The sequence below is a fragment of the Labeo rohita genome, chromosome 21 (assembly GCF_022985175.1).
Source record: "Labeo rohita strain BAU-BD-2019 chromosome 21, IGBB_LRoh.1.0, whole genome shotgun sequence".
In the NCBI taxonomy this organism is placed as follows: domain Eukaryota; kingdom Metazoa; phylum Chordata; class Actinopteri; order Cypriniformes; family Cyprinidae; genus Labeo; species Labeo rohita.
The window spans coordinates 20,028,256-20,048,334 of record NC_066889.1 but is presented as its reverse complement, the minus strand read 5'-3'; the positions used below and the strand labels follow the sequence as shown (position 1 = coordinate 20,048,334).

Here is a 20,079-nt window from a genome sequence, read left to right as displayed (position 1 = left end):
AATGACTTCCTGTTGGTCCAGTCATTGCCAATGCTTATATACTTCCAGAACATTCCTGGTTTTGTTATGTCTTCATTAAAGATGTTTGGGTAAGAATTGGTGAACGAATGACATTTATATGCACATTAATCGCACCTTTTAATGGACTTGACAAGAATTTTTAGGACTGTCCTAGTCTGCATTATACCGACAATGCCCAAAATGACACTGATAACTGCAAACAATGAGTGTGTGTGGGGGTAACCTTAGAGTCATAGAGATAGTGATGTAGCTGGCAGCTGTAGGTAGGGATATCGGAGAGCACCCTGCTCTCCTTTCGGCCTTTTTGTCTGAACGTCGGGCCTATTCTCTAACTCAGAGGCCTCACGGGCATCCTCAGTGGCTCCTTAAGACAGCAACAATTACAGAGGACCCACAGCAGCGCTTTTGCAGCGTATTGTTTAAGTGTTAGTTTGCTTCTTCATATGAGTGAGGGAATAGACGTGGGGTTTTTCCTAACCTATCATACTGCTCAGGCTTGTCTCCCCAGATCTTCTATCTTATGGTCTATCTTACCCCTACTCTCCTTAGGCTGCTCCTCGCTTTCGTGACTCAAGTCTTCCTTTCACTGCTCCTCTGTTGTTTTCACTATCTGTTGCTGCTCCATTCTCTCCATCTTCCTCGCATCAGGTCATCTGCTTCAGGGCTTAACAGTGCCATATCTTGCTCTTATCACTGGCTTCATTTCATTAAAGCAATGCTGAATTTTCAGCATCCCAAACTTTGTGTATATATACAGTTGAAGTATATATACAGTTGAAGTCAAAAGTTTACATACACCTTGCAGAATCTGCATGGATCATACAAAATGCATGTTATTTTTTATTTAGTACTGACCTGAATATTTCACATAAAAGACGTTTACATATAGTCCACAAGAGAAAATAATAGTTGAATTTATAGAAATGACCCTGTTCAAAAGTTTACATACACTTGATTCTTAATACTGTGTTGTTACCTGAATGATCCACAGCTGTGTTTTTTGTTTAGTGATAGTTGTTCATGAGTTCCTTGTTTATCCTGAACAGTTAAACTGCCTGCTGTTCTTCAGAAAAATCCTTTAGGTCCTACAAATTCTTTGTTTTTCAGCATTTTTGTGTATTTGAACCCTTTCCAACAATGACTGTATGATTTTGTGATCCATCTTTTCACACTGAGGACAACTGAGAGACTCATATGCAACTATTACACAAGGTTTAAAAGCTCACTGATGCTTCAGAAGGAAAAACAATGCATTAAAAGCTAGGGATGCAAACTTTTAAATGGAATGAGGATGTGTACATTTTTCTTTATTATATTTTTTCATTTAGTACTGCCCTTCAGAAACTACAGTAGATGCTTATATGTTCCCCAGAAGACTAAATAGGTTAAATTTACCCTAATCTTCAAATTCAAAATGTTTTCACCCAGCTTTTAATGCATTTCGTTTCCTTCTGGAGCATCATTGAGAGTTTGAACCTTCTGTAATAGTTGTGTCTGAGTCTCAAAATCATCTCAGATCATCTCTGGATCTCAAAATCATACAGTCATTGTTGGAAAGGGTTCAAATGCTGAAAAACTAAAGAACTTGTGGGACCTGAAGGATTTTTCTGAAGAACATCAGGCAGTTTAACTGTTCAGAACAAACAAGGGACTCATGAACAACTATCACTAAAAAATAAATAAATAAATAAAACAGCAGTGGATCATTCAGGTAACAGCACAGTATTTAGAATCAAGTGTATGTAAACTTTTGAACAGGATAATTTTTATAAATTCAACTATTATTTTCTCTTGTGGGCTATAAGTAAATGTATTTAGGTGAAATATCTTATTCAGGTCAGTACTAAATAAAAAAATAACACGCATTTTGTATGATCCCTCTTATTTTGGTAAAATGATTAACATTTTGCAGATTTTGCAAGATGCATTTAAGTAACAATGTTTTAAAATATTGTTATTTTTTCATGATCCTTAGTATCTACACTCGAAGGACTTGAGATTGACAGGATGCTCCGAAATGCACGTCACCTCAGGACGACCACTAAACACGGACCAGTCGACTGTGAGCCCAAGATTGATCTTCAGAAATGGTAAAATAGATAAATGCCTTCTACATTTTTATGAATGCAAATTCATGCAAATGAATATAAAATGTTTAGAAAACAGAATAGTGAATACACATAATTCAATATTGCTACAACTGCTTAAAAACCTGCTTAAAAATGCATAAGGGTACAATCAATCGATGATTAAATTAGTAGGCCAGAGGCCAGAAAATACAAGAATGTACCAAATATGTAGAGAATAAAACCCACAGCCATCAATTCAGTTATAAATATGGATATTTGTAAATAAAATCATTTTATTTCAGACAGATGGGGACAATAAAGTGGGCGAAATAGCAGTGCAACGCGTCAAAAATAGAAACGGGGCGTCCGTCAACTGTCGCAATGCACGGCAACGTCCGCATCCAGTGAAGACAGCTTCGAGAGCTGATCTAGTTTTGTAGACACGGTGTAGACAAGGTGTCAGCCAATTAACTATTTCTTCTTGTGTATATTTTATAAAGCTTTCACAGGATTTAAATTCAAGATTGAATGACAATTGTATAAGTGACAGGCTTTTGTGTTGTGTGTGTATGTATGCATTCTAATATGTTTGTATTGTGGTGTTAAAGCATGTGTGTGTGTTTGGTATGTGTCGGCATGAACAGGTGTGTTGGTGTGAATTATAAAGGATGCTCAGCACACCCTCAGTGTTGTGGGAGGTTGAACACTCAGTCTTGGCACACTCAGGTCAGTGGAGATCTGCCTCTGTGCTGGATCAAAGAGAGCTGAGCCTGTGTCACACTCTCCAGCCATGATACTAATGCCACAGTCCTGGCAAACACAATGCTCCTCTCCCATCTCCTACTGTTTCTCTGTTTATTCTTTCTCTTTCTGCCTCAACACCTGACATATAATAAATAGACCAGAGCTTTCCATTGTTACTAGAAGGAAATAATGGTAAGAAAAATTGTAATTCGGTGAACTTCATGCATAATGCAATCATTGATTTTTGTCTAAATATCTAGTTAGTCATTTTTTCTTGCGCTTTTCTGACCAAAACAAACAATCTTGATCACTGACTGACTATTTTTATGACTGATAGAGATTCAGTTTTTTTTATTATTTTCTCTAACAATATGGTGTTTTAAAATTATTGAACTGCTTACAAAAATAGTACACATCATTATTTATCATATTTTTGTTTCATAATAGTAAAAGTAAAATGGTATAACATTATTTTACTTTTACTATTATGAATCAAAAAATAAATATTATATTATAAACAATATTACTTTTTTGTCATTATATGTGTAAAATACAAATTGTAATATATACTTAATATAATGTATTATAAGTGATAATATAATTTATATTAAATAATATATTATAAACACATAATTATATATATATACACTACCGTTCAAAGGTTTGGGGTCAGTACATTTTTATTGTTTCTTTTTTTCTTTTTTCTTTTTTTTTTAAGAAAGTAATACTTTTATTCACCAAGGATGTATTAAGTTAATAATTAAAAGTTTATTAAAAGTTAATAATAAATAATTTACATTGTTATAAAATATTTATATTTTGAATAAACACTGTACTTTTTAAACTTGTTATTCATGAAAGAATCCTGAAAAAAAAAAAATCACAGTTTCCAAAAAATATTTGGCAGCACAACTGTTGATATTATCCAACATTGATCATTCTAATAATAAATCCACATATTAGAATGATTTCTGAAGGATCATGTGACACTTAAGACTGGAGTAACAGCTGATAAAAATTCAGCTTTTCATCACAGGAATAAATTCTATTTTAAAGTATGTTAAAATAAAAAACATTATTTTATATTGTAAAAACATTTTGCAATATTACTGTTTTTTTTCTATATTTTTAATCAAATAAATGCAGCCTTGATGAGCAAAAGAGACTTCTTTAAAGACTATTACAAGTCTTACTGACCCCAAACTTTTGAACGGTAGTGTATATATATATATATATATATATACACACACACATATATAAAATGCATATATATTAGCAAATTATATATTAAAATAGATTTTTATTATTAAAAAGTATACATTATATATATATATATATATATATATATATATATATATATATATATATAGTGTATTATTATATATACTATATATACATATATATACAATTTAATTTATATAACATATTTCTGTTTATATTTTTTGATCAATAGAAAATAAACGGACTATGTGTGTGTTTTTTTTAAAAAACGAATATTGTTATTATTTATAGTTACAATTATTGTATTAATATTATTATTATTATTATTATTAATTATATTATAATTAAAATATAAATTGAATTCTAAACTTGTTTTACTTTAAGCTAATATAGTGTAATTTATATTACACTAAATTACACTTAATTATTATTAGTATTATTTATTTTATAATATAGTGTGTGTGTGTGTGTATGTATATATATATATCTATATATATATATGTATATATGTGTGTATATATATATATATATATATATATATGTACATTTACATTATATATAATACTTAAAATATTAAATACAAAATGTATGTATAATTAGCAAATATTACAAATGTTTTAATTTTGTATGTTAATTGTAAATTGTATGTAAATTGTTTATTTATAAATATAGTGTGTGTATAATTATATACACTTTATTATTATATACAGTTACTTTTTCTTTTTTCTCATTATGTAATACACAGTTCTGTCTTGAGAATGGCTATTTAAAATCTTAAATAATTATCTGAATTATTATTATTATTACATAACTGATTCAATTAAAAGTGTCAATAGACTGTAGCTCAAACTATCTGTATTCTTAACCTATTTCTAAAAAAGATCTCAGTTGTTTTGAATTTCTGTTAGCATAGGTGTGAGTTTCTGAAATTCACAGCTGTGATAAGTTTTTCACCACTCTCAGCATAAAATTGATTAGGAATGTGAAACACATAGGATGCATCAGCCATTGTTCTGTGTTCCTGATGCAGATCAAATCAATAAGAAGTCAGAGAGTCAGTCTCGGCCCCTTTCAAGTGTCTGTTTTTCTTCTTCTGGGGTGTGAGAGGCTCTTGTTTTATGTCATGTCTTGTGCCGAAGTCTGTGGGACTCCAAAGAGACTCTCACCTGTGTGAGGAGAAGCTGTGAACCCATCAAACCGACAGGGAGCTTTGTGAAGACAGGCATGAAGCAGACTGCACCCACAGCACACGTCACGCCCCGTTAGGAGAAGCCGAACGCACTAAAGAGGTTAAACTGCCGCGCCTGGCAGAGGCAATTTTATTGATAACCATTTGAAGCCTTTTTTTCCCGCCCGTTTCCGAGCCTTACGTGCCATCACGCTTTTCCGTCTTTATTCCGTTTGCCACTCTCAACTGACTTCAAATGTGGGAATCCTCTCCCCTCCGACAGAAAAGCAGCCGCCGTTGCCTGTTTCCCGCTGTCTCAGCCGTGAAAATCTGCATTCTGATCTGGCAGACAATCGTCGGCAAATTCCCACATCTCTCTGATGTATGTAAATATTTATAATATCAGGTTCTCTGATGATCAAATGTACGTTGGTTAATAGTGAACTTACGCTAGTGGCTTCCCCCCACTGTCAGACAGAATGTTACTACTGTTTTTTTCTAACCGTGTTTGACTTGTTGGAAAGAGGGAGTCATTGTCAGTGTTAGCTTGGCTAATCTGCTTTCCTTTCCATCTTTTTCTCTCCCAGCTGCTGGGGCACTCCATCATTTCCTCGTTAGCCCCTGGTCCCTGCCCTGGCCTGAAGTCATCGCTCAGTTAGGCAGCTGCCAGGCCGGCCCTGAGGGTCCCCAGTGGTGAGTGAGGAGTCAAGGGTTGGTCACTGAATGTACTGGCCGTTCCTTCTACTCCCCTGTCCAATTAGGAGCTATTTGAAACAAATAAATAACACTCACTGTGGCCTTCTAGTGCAACACTGCTCTTCCTCCATACAGACCAAAGGTCTTTGGGTTGGAAGTCTTTAAGTAATTTGCTTTGAAATACATGCTTTTATTTTGTGTAATCGTTGGTTTATTTTTGTAAAGTAAATGAATGGAAATGGAGTTGAAGAGCAGATGCAGTGTCTGTGAGACTCTTCCCTGTGGGCTTTCCTGCAGACTGCCAGTGGCAGCCTTGCTAAAGTCCCTGAACAAGTATTAAACAACCCCTGACTCAACATCTTCATCACACCTTTCACTGCATTCCTGCATTCCTTTTCTTTCATTTTACATATATGAATATATTAAATAATTTATTATTAATGATCTAATTTTATAAAACATAATAAACTGTAAACAACTAATATATATATATATATATAAAAATGATATAATATATAATAATTTAATTTAATTTCTGACAATACACAGAACAATAACAATATGCATATTACATAATATGTGACAAACAATATGTTTAAATGTACATGTATAATTGTTAATTATAAATGTGTTTACCAATAATATAATTATTCAAAATATAAACATATGTGTGTGTATTTGTGTGTATAAGTTTATATATTATATATCATATATCAGTCAAGATTAATATCAAATAATTTTTAATGAAATAATTTTATAATACATGATATATTGTTTTAATTTAATTTTTAATTTAATTTCCAACAAGCACTATGCATACATATATATGTTGTAATTAATTATAAATGTTTATAATAATATAATTTTACAATTTTATATATATATATATATATATCAAGATTAATATATCAATTCATTTATTTTTAATGATTGAATTTTGTAATGCACAATATACTGTAAATATATTTAATTGTATTATATAATATACTGTATAATAATTGTAAATGTATAAATATATTTGTAATAATTGTTAATTATAAATGTATTATATATATATGTGTGTGTGTGTGTGTGTGTTTTTGTATAAGTTTAGATATGTATTATATATCAATCAAGATTAATATATAAAATAATTTATTTTTATATATCTATATCATATCTAATTGTATTGTATAATATATGATATATAATAATATAATTATATATATGTAAACATATAAATATATTGTAATAATTCTTAATTATAAATGAATATAATAATAATAATAATAATAAAATATTAAACTTAATACTGTATATATACAGTATATTTATAATTATATAATTATATATATATATAATAATTGTATATATACACACACACACACACACACACACACATATTTTATATAATATTGTATATGATATAATGATATATCAAACAAGAGTAAAATATCAAATGATGTATTATTAATTATACATTTTTACAGTACATAATATACTGTGTATCATTTATACCAAATAACAAATAATTTATATATATTAAATTGTATTACATTTTTATTCTATTCTAATATTTTGATATAGTTTATATCTACAGTAAATGTATTTTCTAACAAATATATAATTTATTTATTTACATATAATTATCTATCTATCTATTTATATGTTCACGATATATATTTAACACAAAGACAGTCATTCAAATTTCAGGTTTATCACCCCAAGAAGTGTCTATCTCACACTCCTTATGGCCTTATTCTACACAATAACACGAAAGACAAAAACCAAAACAAATAAAAACACATTGCCCACCCCTCCCTTTGCCCCCTTCCCCCTCACAAACCCAAAATGCATTCTCCTGCCAGGCTTCACACGGAAGGGTGTTAAAAATACATGTATACCCTTCCTCATCCTTTATTCATACCCATTCCTTCCTTTATGTTTATGAGGCTCAGGGGCTCGCCGGGTCCAGCGTTCTGACCCAGGGGTGCGCAGAGGTTCTCCAGAAAGTTCCTCTTTCTCAAACCTAATCCACTTTAAATGAGCCCAAACACAGAAGAACTACTTCATATGTACATACGGTATGTTGGGATTGTGACAGCATTGCAGCAGTCGAAAATCCACCAGGATTTATTAGTAAAGAAGAACAACAATATTCATTACTGTTAGTATTAATATTCTTAACCATAATGGAATTTTTTGACATAATGACTGGGATAAAGTTCTGCTTGTGTGCTTTATGTAGGGTTGTTTTTCTCCCAGCCGTTGGGTGTCAGTATAGAGAGGGATATTGTTAGTGCCCCTCTGCTAGGCCTGGGGGTGGAAGAGGTGGATGTTGTTAGCGCCGTCTACATCCTCCGGGGTAGCGAATGCTCCCACGGGACAGTTCTCTGCTTGTTCACTCATCTGTGTGATGGAACAGCGCGAGCAGGGGGTTACCGACGGCCTCTACGACGGTTCGCCCTTATTGATTAGATAATCAGCCTGTCACCTAATACCAGTGTTCTTTACATTGTCCCCTGCTGGGACGAACATGACTGTTATTGCTGACTGCAGGGGATTCCTGCAACAAGCACCTTTTATGTCCACTATTCTTTTCCACGTGGACTGTTCCCTGCTTCTTCCTCTGCTGGACTGCGGGAAGAGTGTTTTCATTATTTGCCAAGATTGGTATGTCAATCCTTTTGCCCCTGACCCAAGTTTAGAACTGCTTTGGGTTTTATTGGAGGAATGATTATGGAGTTATCTTGCTACCTCACTCTGAGGCCTTTATACCTCCACCCTTCGTATACCTTCAGGCAAGGATTGGATTTGATACCCAGGACACTACCTTGGGAGCCGCTCGCTGTCTACTTTCTGTCTCTTTCTATTGTTTCGCTCTACCCCCCGTTTCCTAAATGTGTCTGTGTGTGTTGCTGATTCAGATTTTTTTACACTTTTTTTATTCCAACAGTGTTTTCCAGCATTTCCCCTCATCTCTCCAGTAAACTAAGTTTATGCAAAGGACAAATGTGAGTAGGGTAACACAGCGACAGCGTCCCAACCACCTTCCCCTGAGGGTCACGGGTGTCGTGACCCTGCAGCAGGTGCCACTGATCTCGTTGCCCAATCGCTGTCCCAGTTTCCCGGATTTCCATCCACACCTGCACTAGGATGAAGATTTCCCATTAAGTGTGACCAGAATTATTATTTATAGGAAACTGATTATTTTGATTAATAGGATTTTAAAAATGTAAAGCAATTAAAATTAAAATTAAAATTATTTTAAAGCTTTAATTGTAAACACCAAGTTAATATTATTCTGGCCATAAATAAGTACCTTTTTCACATTTCTGTACTTACTAGCTACATTTCTAATATTAAATGTCTAATTTATCCACCTTGTTTTTCAATGCAGAAGTAAGCTGTTTTCTGGTAATGAGCGAAACTTTCAAAATCCACCATAGGAAAATAACGAGAAGAATAGAGGGTTTGCACTTACATCACCATTTGGTCAGTTACTCTGATGTTACTTGGATGTAAACAACAGCATGGGGTGCATGGTAAATGTACTACTGAGTATGTTGCTCTGCTAATTTATGCTGTCCAAACCATGGAAAAAACGTGTGGAAGCTGCTAAATCATAGCAGGAAAGGGCACAATATTTTGACAAACAAAAATTAATAGGCGGTAAAGATACATATGAGCAGTATTAATTAAGATATTAGCCTTATATTTCACCTACCTGACTGGAAATGATAAGAATAAACACAAACATTGTCAAAATTCTTGCCCTGGAAATCCTGGTTTAGTTTGGCCACCCGCAAACGCCTTTTGTTCCTCAGACAGTTGTTTGCACTCTTCTTGATTTGTTATAACTTCTGGCAGTCTGTAGTACTCCAAATGTTTTTTTCCTGGTCCAACCGACTAGTACAGCCAAAAACATTAAAATAATTGACCATTTTCAGCAGCAATAATCAGGAAAATATGCGAAGCTCGTTCGGTCCAGTGGCATTGTTTACGTTCAGATACGCCAATATGGCCGATTGATGACACTTCGTTAAAACACTCTATAAGTGCAGTAAAGTGTTTGCACTACAAAACCAAGGTGTTCATAAGTAAGATAATACATTAAAATAATATGGTAAGACACACCAGTTTGCAATATCAAGCAGCAAAAACAGCTAAAACAGCTGGAAGCGGATGACCGGAAGCCAGGCACATTCGGGAAAAATAAGGTGAATACCTTTAGCGAAAAGCTTTAGATCTCTGATCAAATAATATTTATATATGTTTTATATATGTTTAGGTAAATGACTATTTTACCATACCATCTGTTGTTATTGTTACATTTTTGTTTTTTTACTTTTAAATGCATTTAATGAAACGTAAGGCAGGTTTGTTTCAAAGAAACAGAGATAAAAAGAGAAATGCCATAATAAACGTGCAGATGTTTCTGTTCCTTGCGTTGAATTTCATTTAAAGCAACGTGACAAAAAATGGCAATCGTCAGAAAAACATGGGGAAAAGACAGTCGCCCAAATCACGATGCAAATTGCACTTTGATTGACTCTTAATTTCATCTGAAGGCTGTTTTGTTTGGTTTTTATTCTGAGTCAATGAGCTTAATCAGAGTCACTGATCCTGCGGCTCTAAGCTCTCCGTGTTGTGTTTTTGTTTGTCGGGAGATCAGCGCGACTCTATCCGCACTTCATTAACCCTGAGCCGGGGACAATCCTCGGTAAGAGCCGAGGGATTTACCACTATCCTTTCACATGCAAAAATCTCTGCGTCTATTAACAAGACGGGGGAGCTTTTCTTGCAATCAGCTGCGCACTTCGCAAGAATAACCCTTTTCATAAATATTGAGGGGGGTCATCAGCCTCCTTTGGATCATGTGCAGATCCATGTGATAATTTAAATGTTTGATCTGAATTGATACGTCTTTTTTTTTTACGTGCACATGTGTTCAAAACAAAAACGAACATTTCTTTGGTTTTTTTATATTTACTTTTTATTATTATAGTTTCCATTTTTAATGCGCAATAGTGTGTGCAAAACAAGCCAAATGAGTACTTTGAATTTGTACTTTAAAAAATATTTGTTGCGTATTTGCCCCAGCGGCCTTAAATTTGTGAAACGTTCTTAAAAATTTTCCCCCTCTCTTCTTAGTGATTCATGAGCAGGAGCCCGAAGACGAGACGTAGGATGACATGTGCTATGCGAAAGTTTGCAGCAGGAGCCCGACTGATCACACGTTATCGACGTTCAATTAAAAGCTATTAAGGTCTTTTGTCTGCTCGTTAAGATCCCATTCAGTCGCCCTGTCAGAGCGGTCCCTAAACCCTGAGCTTTACGGACCGGTCTCATGGTTGGGTTAAAGTCAGTCTTAGGCTCACGGAGGGGGGAAGAAGGGGGGGTCCCGTCATGCCGCTGACCAGATGTCCCCTTGCTGATCCGAGGCGCAGTCAGCACTGCCCGGTGACCAGCTGTTGGGGCCGTTTGGCAAAGAGCAGCAAACCAACACTCTCAAGAAAGGGTATGGAAACAATCCATTTCCAAATGGGATCATTTAGGGCACTTAAACAATTACACACTTAGGTGACCATTAATATTTCATCCACATATTGTTTATGAAAACTAAACGAAATGACTCCGCTTGCTTAGTGATGCGTGATTGCTAAGAGTGCAAAAAAGTCTGTCACTTTACTCGTGTAGACAAGACACAATGGAGGCTGACAAGTGTTGAGAGTGTGTGCGAGAGAAAGAACGAGATCACCAACATCCACTCTCTCAGTATTTCCCTTTTATCGCGCTGCCAATAAAACGAACATCGTTTTAAATTGTATTGAGACCGGCTCATATGATTCACGATCAAAATGATATTTAAAGTGTGACCTATTAATAAGAGCTAGTCGCGTTAAACTTTAAAATATGAAGGTAGAATTAAGTTCCCTAAATCTCCAGGCGTTTCTGAAAGGTTAGGAAGGTGAATGTTCACTTCCTTGGGCGCGACATTCTTATTAACTTTTTTTTTTCGTAGGTTCGACAAATTAAATCCACGATGCTAACCAAATAGTGTGGGGTTTGAGCAAAGTGTCTGACAGTCATGTTTAAAATTATTCAAACACATTTGCCAGTGATAGAGTCCTCCGAGCTCAAATTGTATGATATTGCTATCACTAGCGTTTGTTTACGTTTATTTTCATAAGCAAACCTTTACTTTTCATTACATTTCTGGATACATTTAAGAGCAATGACTTGACGTAACCAGTGTGACTAATATGCGTATTTTATTGGTTTACTTTTTATGTTCAAACGTAGTCCTTCGTAACTTTTAAAAAGAAACCTTGAGATAATTTAGCCTTTGAACCATAATTTTTATAACGACTCGTTTTTGATCTATTTATTTTCACAAAATAACCAAAACGTGACATGTATCTTTTAAATTGTATAAATTACAAAAATGATTATGTAGTGTTGGCCCGTTTATCGCTTTACCAGAAATGTATAATGTGGATTTTATCGTGAAATTACTTTAAGACGGTTCCTGAAAGTCATCAAATTATTCATTATTATACTATCCATATGCATTTGTAAAAAGAGAAGATTGTCGCAGATAGTAGCACATCATGCATTGGTTGCATGAAGTTCTGGTTCTTGTTTTAAAGTGCTGGCTTGCTAAGTTTTCCAATAGCGATTTTCTAAATTCGTACATTTATATTGTGTCAATGTTCAGGTTTGGCACACGCATTATGCACCTGCATACCTTTTATATTGGCTGTTAGTTTAGTGTAATTGAATTGTCTATGAGAACACGAGTGTGTATTTACCCAGTATTTGTATAGGCTACCTCCACATTCTCAGTCAGTGGTAAATTAATGAAAGATCTTTATTAGCACATTTATAAAAGTAATTCTCCTTGCTCAAAGACCACCCTCCCCCGCACATCCAGCAGTTTTAAGAGTTTCCAAGAAGTTCACACCGCTAAGCACACGGGGGGCACGAACGAAAATCATTTGGAATTACGAGAATCATTACTTCACAAATCATTATTCTCAATATACAGCTTCACCAGAAAGAATGACAAGATATTTCAACGGCTTTATACAGAGTTATTGCACAATGCCTGGGCGAACACTTTGCATGTCATCTCCTTGACGTCTTTACTGATCACACAAGCGATCTGAAACGAGGACTTGGCGGTTTCCCATCAACATCAAAGTGATTCTACTGGCAGTTGTGCAGGAATATAGAAACGAAAAAAGCAGCACGAAAATAATCGATTGATAATCGATTAATAATCCATCTCGTCCAATCCACCTTCAGGCATAGTAGCACTCCGCACCATTCAGCTGTTTGTCAAATAGAAAAGTGACAGTTCTTCATCTAAGTAGCTTTTTCGTTTTGTAAAGACGTGTCGGGTTTTAATGTGCTGCTCACCTGTTAACGTAAGGCTTGGAAATATGATACAAAAAGAGAAAATTGGAGAATTCATGTCTTTGAACATAAAACAAAATATTCTTATTTACACCTCTTTTCCTTTGTACATTTTAGAGGGTCACTACAAAGCCCACGATTTATGACCTGGATTTCATCTCAGGAATATTAAATATGAATCTACCATTTAAATATTCTTTGCGTCAGGGATGCACCAACAATTCACTAGTTAAAATAATAATAATTAATAATAATTTTGAAACGAAGTGTCCCTGTAGTATCATGTCCCGTTATTATTGCGTTCAGTATATAACGGTTTGTCATCTCCAGATTTAACATTTAGGGTAAACAAAACAAATATAAACATATAAGTTAAAAAAAAAAAAAAAAAAAAAAAAAACCGTAAGGAAAATAAATAATTAAATAAAGTTTCAAAATGTCTCTAATCACTTTTTGTGGCTTCGTAAAATTTCTCGAATATTTTGTCACCAGTAAAATAGTTTTTCTGATGGTGGAGTTCAAAGCTGCCATGTATTGCAACGAGTCCGACTCGTGCCGTTCATCGTGGTGGTGTCGGTCTGGGTAACACACCGGAGAGGGGGGGCAGAGGCGGCGGCGGCTCGTTGGCGCCCTGGAGACCGTGCAGAAGAATCCGGGGAACGAGAGGACGCTGCAGCGCCGGCGGGGGCGCCGAAGGTCCCCTGTATAAGTAGAGCGCTGCTCCAGGGTCCAGATTCGACACCAGGCTTTGAGGGTAGAAATACGGCGAGGGGAACATCCTTTGCAGCGCGGAATAATTTCCAGCCTCCGCTAACAATTCCAGTCCGACCGCCGTTTGCCTCTTCCACTTTGTCCTTTTTTCCAAGACGAGAAAGGATAATGTTAGTATATTAAAATAATATTTGAAAATTGACTAGTGTTTTATTTTCTGATCATAGCAAAAAGCAAAAATGTACGTGTATTGTCTTGCACGTCTATTCCCAAGCCAAGCATAAAACCCAAAGAGAAAAACTTACAATGGCCAAATTAAACAATCCTCTGATTTATCTTCTAAGTATCTCTGTAAATATCAGTTTTAACCACACAATTCGATAATAATATGATTTACGTTTAAATATAAAATTGTTAAAGCCTTGTCGTTTACATCTAAAAGATTAATAAAAGTAAAATTAGCCTATATTAATTTTAATTTAAGGGGCACGAGTCTGGGAAAGTTTCTTAAAGCATTTTGATATTTAATTCACATTAACAGTGCAACTAATATAAACGCGATTTAAGGTAAAAAGCAAGCAGGAAATGTCACAAATATTTTAGTAATTAATATAATTTAATCGACAACGCATGCACCGTTCGTGGATAAAATGCTGGATATTAATTTCAAATCTTTGGCACAAAATTAGATACTGCAAATATGGAAATTGGAAAATATGCAAATAAACCACTTGTAGAATATATATTTTTTGATTTTTGTTACTGTGCATTTTCTTTTATTTTACCATTTTTGTTCCATTTTGTAGTTCTTTTTTTAAGATGTTAAAAAATAAGAATTATGTGAATTTTGAGCCCCTTTAAAAAAATGAAAATCCATTTTTGAATTATTTTAGATGTAAAAATGTAAATGTATATATATATATATATATATATATATATATATATATTCTGTAGAATTTACTTTACTTTTAATGATGCAAAACCGATGCAACCACATCACCTGACATTTATTGCCTTTGGCAGGAGACTTATAAATCAAAAGGAAAATAATATGATAGACCTACACCCAAATACATTTTCTCTAATTAATATGTGGAAATAAATAGAATGCAGCAAGAACTGCATGGATATCAGAATAAATACCATTTAATTTCTGCATTTTTTCTTCTTCTTATCTAATGTTTCTGGGATATACTCAAGCATTGTTTCCAGCTGACCACATGCTCACCTCCTGTTCTGGTACCAGGTTTTGACCTGCGTGTCGGTCAGGTTGAGAGAGGCTGCCAGCTCCATCCTGTCCTGCACACTCAGATACTTCTGACGCTCAAAACTGCGCTCCAGCTGGGCGAGCTGATGGTCAGTGAAGGCGGTCCGCGCTTTCCGTGGCTTCTTCAGGCGAACCTGCGGGCTGTCTCTGCTGCTGGAGATCTCCCTGTCGCCCTCCTCTTTCACTGAAACATGACATAGAAGGAAAGGGCTGTGATTAGCATGAGTTAGTTAGCCCAAGCAGTCCCTGCCTTGGCAAGTAACCACATGTTATGGTGTCAAAGGTTTTCACATATTGCTAAACCCTTGATGGTCTCGAACTTGTCATGCATTTTTCAGATTTTATTTTCAGAATGTGAATACACGAGGGTTGTGATATTTAATTCACCCCTCTCTCCCTATCTAAAGCAAACTCTTTTCTCTCTGAACCCAGAAAGAGAGGGACACGACGCGAGAGACCTTGCCAGTCGAGTAGTTGAGTCGTCTCTCAAGGAGCACAATAATCCGGCTAATTGAGCCACAAGGGATGGAAACCTTTCAACCGAGACCGGAGAAACTTCACAGGGCCGGGGATAAGAGCGAAATAAAGAGCGGACCGACCCCGTGCGTTACAAATCTGATTAGCACTGGGACAAATTGCATCAAATCCCTGAAATATAAGCGGCTAGAAAGGCGAAAATCAAAGCGGCGCACACACTCTTTACAAGCGCTCTGGAGATGGAATGGCTTTGATTTGGAGGGCATTAATTTTGATCACCGCGCCTATAGACTTGCCAAGCTAATAATGTCATGATGTGAGAGGAGAAATATATTTGGATTCATAGCTGAAGAAGGTAGGCGAATAGTTGAGACCCATCATGCCCTACTTCCACTAAGAGAGCAAAGATTTTAGCGATAACGCTTTTGCAAAATTATTCGAATCAGCAACGACGACACCAGAATTCAGTAGGCCTAACACATGAACACCAACAACCACAACATCTACATAAACACGTGCATATTATACTACTATTTCTTTGTATTAATAATACAAATAGTTATATTTAATAAGCCTAAATTCCTACATTTATCAATAGTCATTGACCTTTACGTGTTAGCGTCATGAAATCAACCTAATGTTATGTCACAGGAAACGATCTTTAGCTCTTTTCTTTTTCCTCAGATGAAATTTCACCTGGACAAATCGTTAATGAATCTTGCTGATGATGTGTATCGTTTTAACTTCCTTTGCACTTCACCTAACAATAATTTTAAATTAATAAGCACGTTAAAATGTACAATATAGTCAATAATTCAGGTAAAATGTGCAATATTTTTCTTTTTTTTTTTTTTTTTTTTTTATTTCATGCACTGAAGTCACAAAGATTTTACAATTTTTGCACTAATGACAAACGAATTTATTGATTTAAAATACATTTATATGAATTTTACAATATTTTTGGATTTAAAAATTATGCCATGTGCATTATTTCTCTATCTATCTATCTATCTATCTATCTATCTATCTATCTGTGTCAGTAATATCACAGTCTGTTTTCTTATATGTAAACATAAATGAAAATTATATGTAAACCTATAAATGAACGAAATGAACATTTACGACAATTCCGTTTTTGCAGTTTCATCATCATTTTAGTTTACGCTTTTTATTTCTATCTCCAAATTATTTACAATTATAGGACAGCCAACCCGCTTGAACTCTATTCAGTGTCTAGTTCTAGTTCATGTGGAACTGTTTTAAAATATCGCTAAAAGCGAGGTGATTACCTTTGTATTCACTGTCTGACGACGAGTTACTGTGGATCTTTTCAATGAAGTCGTCTGCGATTTTAGATGCCAGTCTCCCCGTCTCCTGAGTCGGCTGGCCGTTGCTGGAGTAAGGAGCACACGCCGCTAAGGGTTTACAGTCAGCCAGAATATCTCTTATTAAGAAGGATGAAGTGACAGTCCGAGGTTGCGATCCAGCGGAGATCGGGCCGTGCTGCAAATGGGACGCGAGTCCGAGCGGATGACCCTGTCTCTGCGCCGCATCCTCACCGCACTCCCGCCGCGGGGACGGAGGAGAAGAACAACCGCTCTCTAAGTCTGACCTGGGGCTGAACTCCAGCGGGGACCGGCATTCTCCTACCAAACTGTCCCCCTTCGCGATAACTGGGCTTCCGGGCCTGTGGGATAGCAGGGAGTCGATTCCAAAACTGGAGCCGTTGGTGGACGCTTCCATCTCCACACTGCTGCTTGCGTGAAGCCTCTGTTCAGATTATCATCTGTATTCAAGCAAGTTCTGCGTGAATGGCGCTCGATTTAATAGCGATCTATCCAGGAGGAAAATCCAAAGCAGAATCGGAAATGAGAAATATTCATCCCCTGTCTGGGAAAAAAAAACTTTCTTCTTCCTTGAGGACTTTTAGTTTAAGTTTAAAAAGGAAAAGGAGGTTTCTTGAGGAGGTTCTGTATGAAGTACACACAGACCCTGCCTCCAAAAAAATGTTTTTTTTTTTTCTTTAGCTCCTCACTCACTCCTAAAAAAATCGATACAGCCTAAATATACTCTCGGCTGGCAAATGTAATTAATTTTTTCTTTTTCAATCCCGGTGTTTCTCGAAGACGCGAGACGCGTCGATGGTAGATTTGAATTATTAATCAAATTATTTCAAAAAAGCTGTTCTGAAGTAACAGTGTTAGTGTAAAAGCACAAGGTAGCCTACTTAGACGGTGCGTGCATTTCAGCACCACGGACAGAAGCAAAGCGGCGTCAACTCGAGCCTCTATTGAGCAGCTGAAATTTTCATCAGTTCAAAGGTAGTTCGCTGTGGCGAGTAGAGTCGAATCCGGATGGAAAAGGCAAGTGCATTCTGTGCCGGCGCAGGTGATGCAATGCGAAAGCGTTGGACGGCAGAGCGCTGAAAAAATGCGGTGAGAAGACAGAAGCGCAAATGAGGTAATGCAGGTTAAATAGACACATTGGGGAACGGAAAGTCAGATAAAGCCTAACAAATGAACTTGTGCACAACTCAGTGGCTAGGTTTTTAAGGGCACCCCTTCCACGTGAGTCCCCAGCGACTCGCTTCCATTGGTTAGGAGGTGTTTTGGGGTGTTGACTGGCTCGCTAAGAGGAAACCGGACCCCCCCACGCCCAATAAACCCCTCCCCACAGGTCGCCCACTTTGATTAAAAGAGACACTGAATTCATTAGGAGACTCGGATCCAACTGTTTACAGGCAATTTTCACACTGTTTGCTTTCATTACATCATTGATGAGCCTTATAATGGGGTTATTATGAGGAGTGGGGAGGTCTTTTCTCTCCTCTCCTCCTAGAGCGCGTTGAGTCACGTCTTGACCACTTTCTCACAATTCGGCCATTTTTCTCATACAAGTCCCTTATAGTTTACACTGAAAGTTGAATTTAAGCATTGATGTTGATATGTTTAATTTTATTTACATTATTTTTTTAATTCGCACACTTACAGTTCTTGGCTTTTGTATTATAAAAAAGGCTTAACGACGTGACGTTTTAGTGAAAATACATTAGAAATGTAATTCATACTCAAAATGACACATATACACTTTTGCTATAATTAGCATACTTTCAGTTGTGTATTTATGTCATTTAATATTTTCTGAGAGGCTTTAAATGTTTGGCTGGTATGTTAAAAAACAAAGTCTAATTTAAAAATTTAAATTCTGAGGAAAAAAGAGAAAATGATGACATACGTAGTTTTGCATTAGTTTTTTTTTTTAAAACAATAAATAAATAAGCAATAGAGCAATACAAATCGTATGTCATAATATACACAATAGTACCAGTTGTTGTTGTTATTATCAATATTTTAAATATTTGTCAGACAAATCAAAGTCAGCTTGGCATAACCAACACACAGGAAGTCATTTTGGTGTTATGTGACGTGAAAATCATTTGGTCCTCATGACTGTCATTAAGTTTTATTAATTTCACAAATTTACCTATACTTTTATAATAAAACGACACGTTTAGTTCTGGCAAAACGGATTAAAATCTTCAAATTTGCACCTCAAAACTACATAATAGACGTAGAAAATATTTTTCTTAGGAAAATAATGATTATGTCGTTTACACTCAAGTGGACTGAAGATCCAAGAAAAGTATTTTTACACACTTATATAACGCCTAAATACTAATCTGAACAGTCTTCCTGTTTAAATTGTAGACAAACAACAGAACAACAGTAAATCTAGGGTTACACTTTATTTTAAGGTGTCCTTGTTACAGTGTAATTATACATTTAAGTACTGAGTAATATTAATTAACTACATGTTAGTAGGGTTTGGCATAGGGTTACTTAGATGTAGTTACGCATAATTAAGTGTTATTATAATAGTAAGTACATGTAACGTGCAACAAGGACACCTTAAAATAAAGTGTTTCCAATCTAGTAATAATAATGATTGATAACGTTAAAAAATTGGTATTTTAAACATTAATTGTCAAGATCAGAATAAAAGTTTTGTTTGTGCTTTATACTCTAAAATACAAGGCAGTTTGTTGCACTGACGCTTGCTAAACTTTAGTGTTCTTTTCTATTTCTAAAGCACAAAACGCGATTATCGAACAACCATGTCGTTTAGTTCATAACAAGTATCTAATGGTAATGTATGCAATGTTAATGAGCAATAATGAGGGCGACTGCTCTTTCTGAAAGCCCAGCGTGACACAAAACTCTAACATGCATGAAAAACTATTGTCCTGCCTTTCACGTCTTTCTCTCAAACAGTTAGCCCCTCGTGTTTTTTCGACAGGTCCCAAT

General features: G+C 35.5%; 1 protein-coding gene and 1 long non-coding RNA gene across 3 annotated transcripts; one reads left to right on the top strand and one right to left on the bottom strand.

Moving 5' to 3' along the window:
* The first annotated feature begins 1,996 nt into the window (after positions 1-1,996).
* On the top strand, positions 1,997-9,565 carry LOC127153004 (uncharacterized). Its single transcript, XR_007825161.1, has 3 exons — positions 1,997-2,111; positions 5,811-5,916; positions 8,855-9,565. It is a non-coding gene; the product is annotated as an uncharacterized LOC127153004 (long non-coding RNA).
* Positions 9,566-10,969: 1,404 nt separating this feature from the next.
* Positions 10,970-18,359, bottom strand: barhl1b (BarH-like homeobox 1b). Of its 2 annotated transcripts, XM_051093923.1 has the most exons (4): positions 17,065-18,359; positions 15,260-15,482; positions 13,885-14,174; positions 10,970-11,370 (listed from the first exon to the last, which is right to left on the bottom strand). In XM_051093923.1, the coding sequence occupies exons 1-4, from the start codon at positions 17,516-17,518 to the stop codon at positions 11,306-11,308; spliced, it is 1,032 nt and encodes a 343-aa protein (XP_050949880.1). In that variant the 5' UTR covers positions 17,519-18,359; the 3' UTR covers positions 10,970-11,305. The 2 variants fall into 2 exon arrangements, with proteins under 2 accessions (XP_050949880.1, XP_050949879.1); XM_051093922.1 differs by lacking the exon at positions 10,970-11,370 and having other exon boundaries at positions 12,755-14,174; positions 17,065-18,356.
* Positions 18,360-20,079: the final 1,720 nt, after the last annotated feature.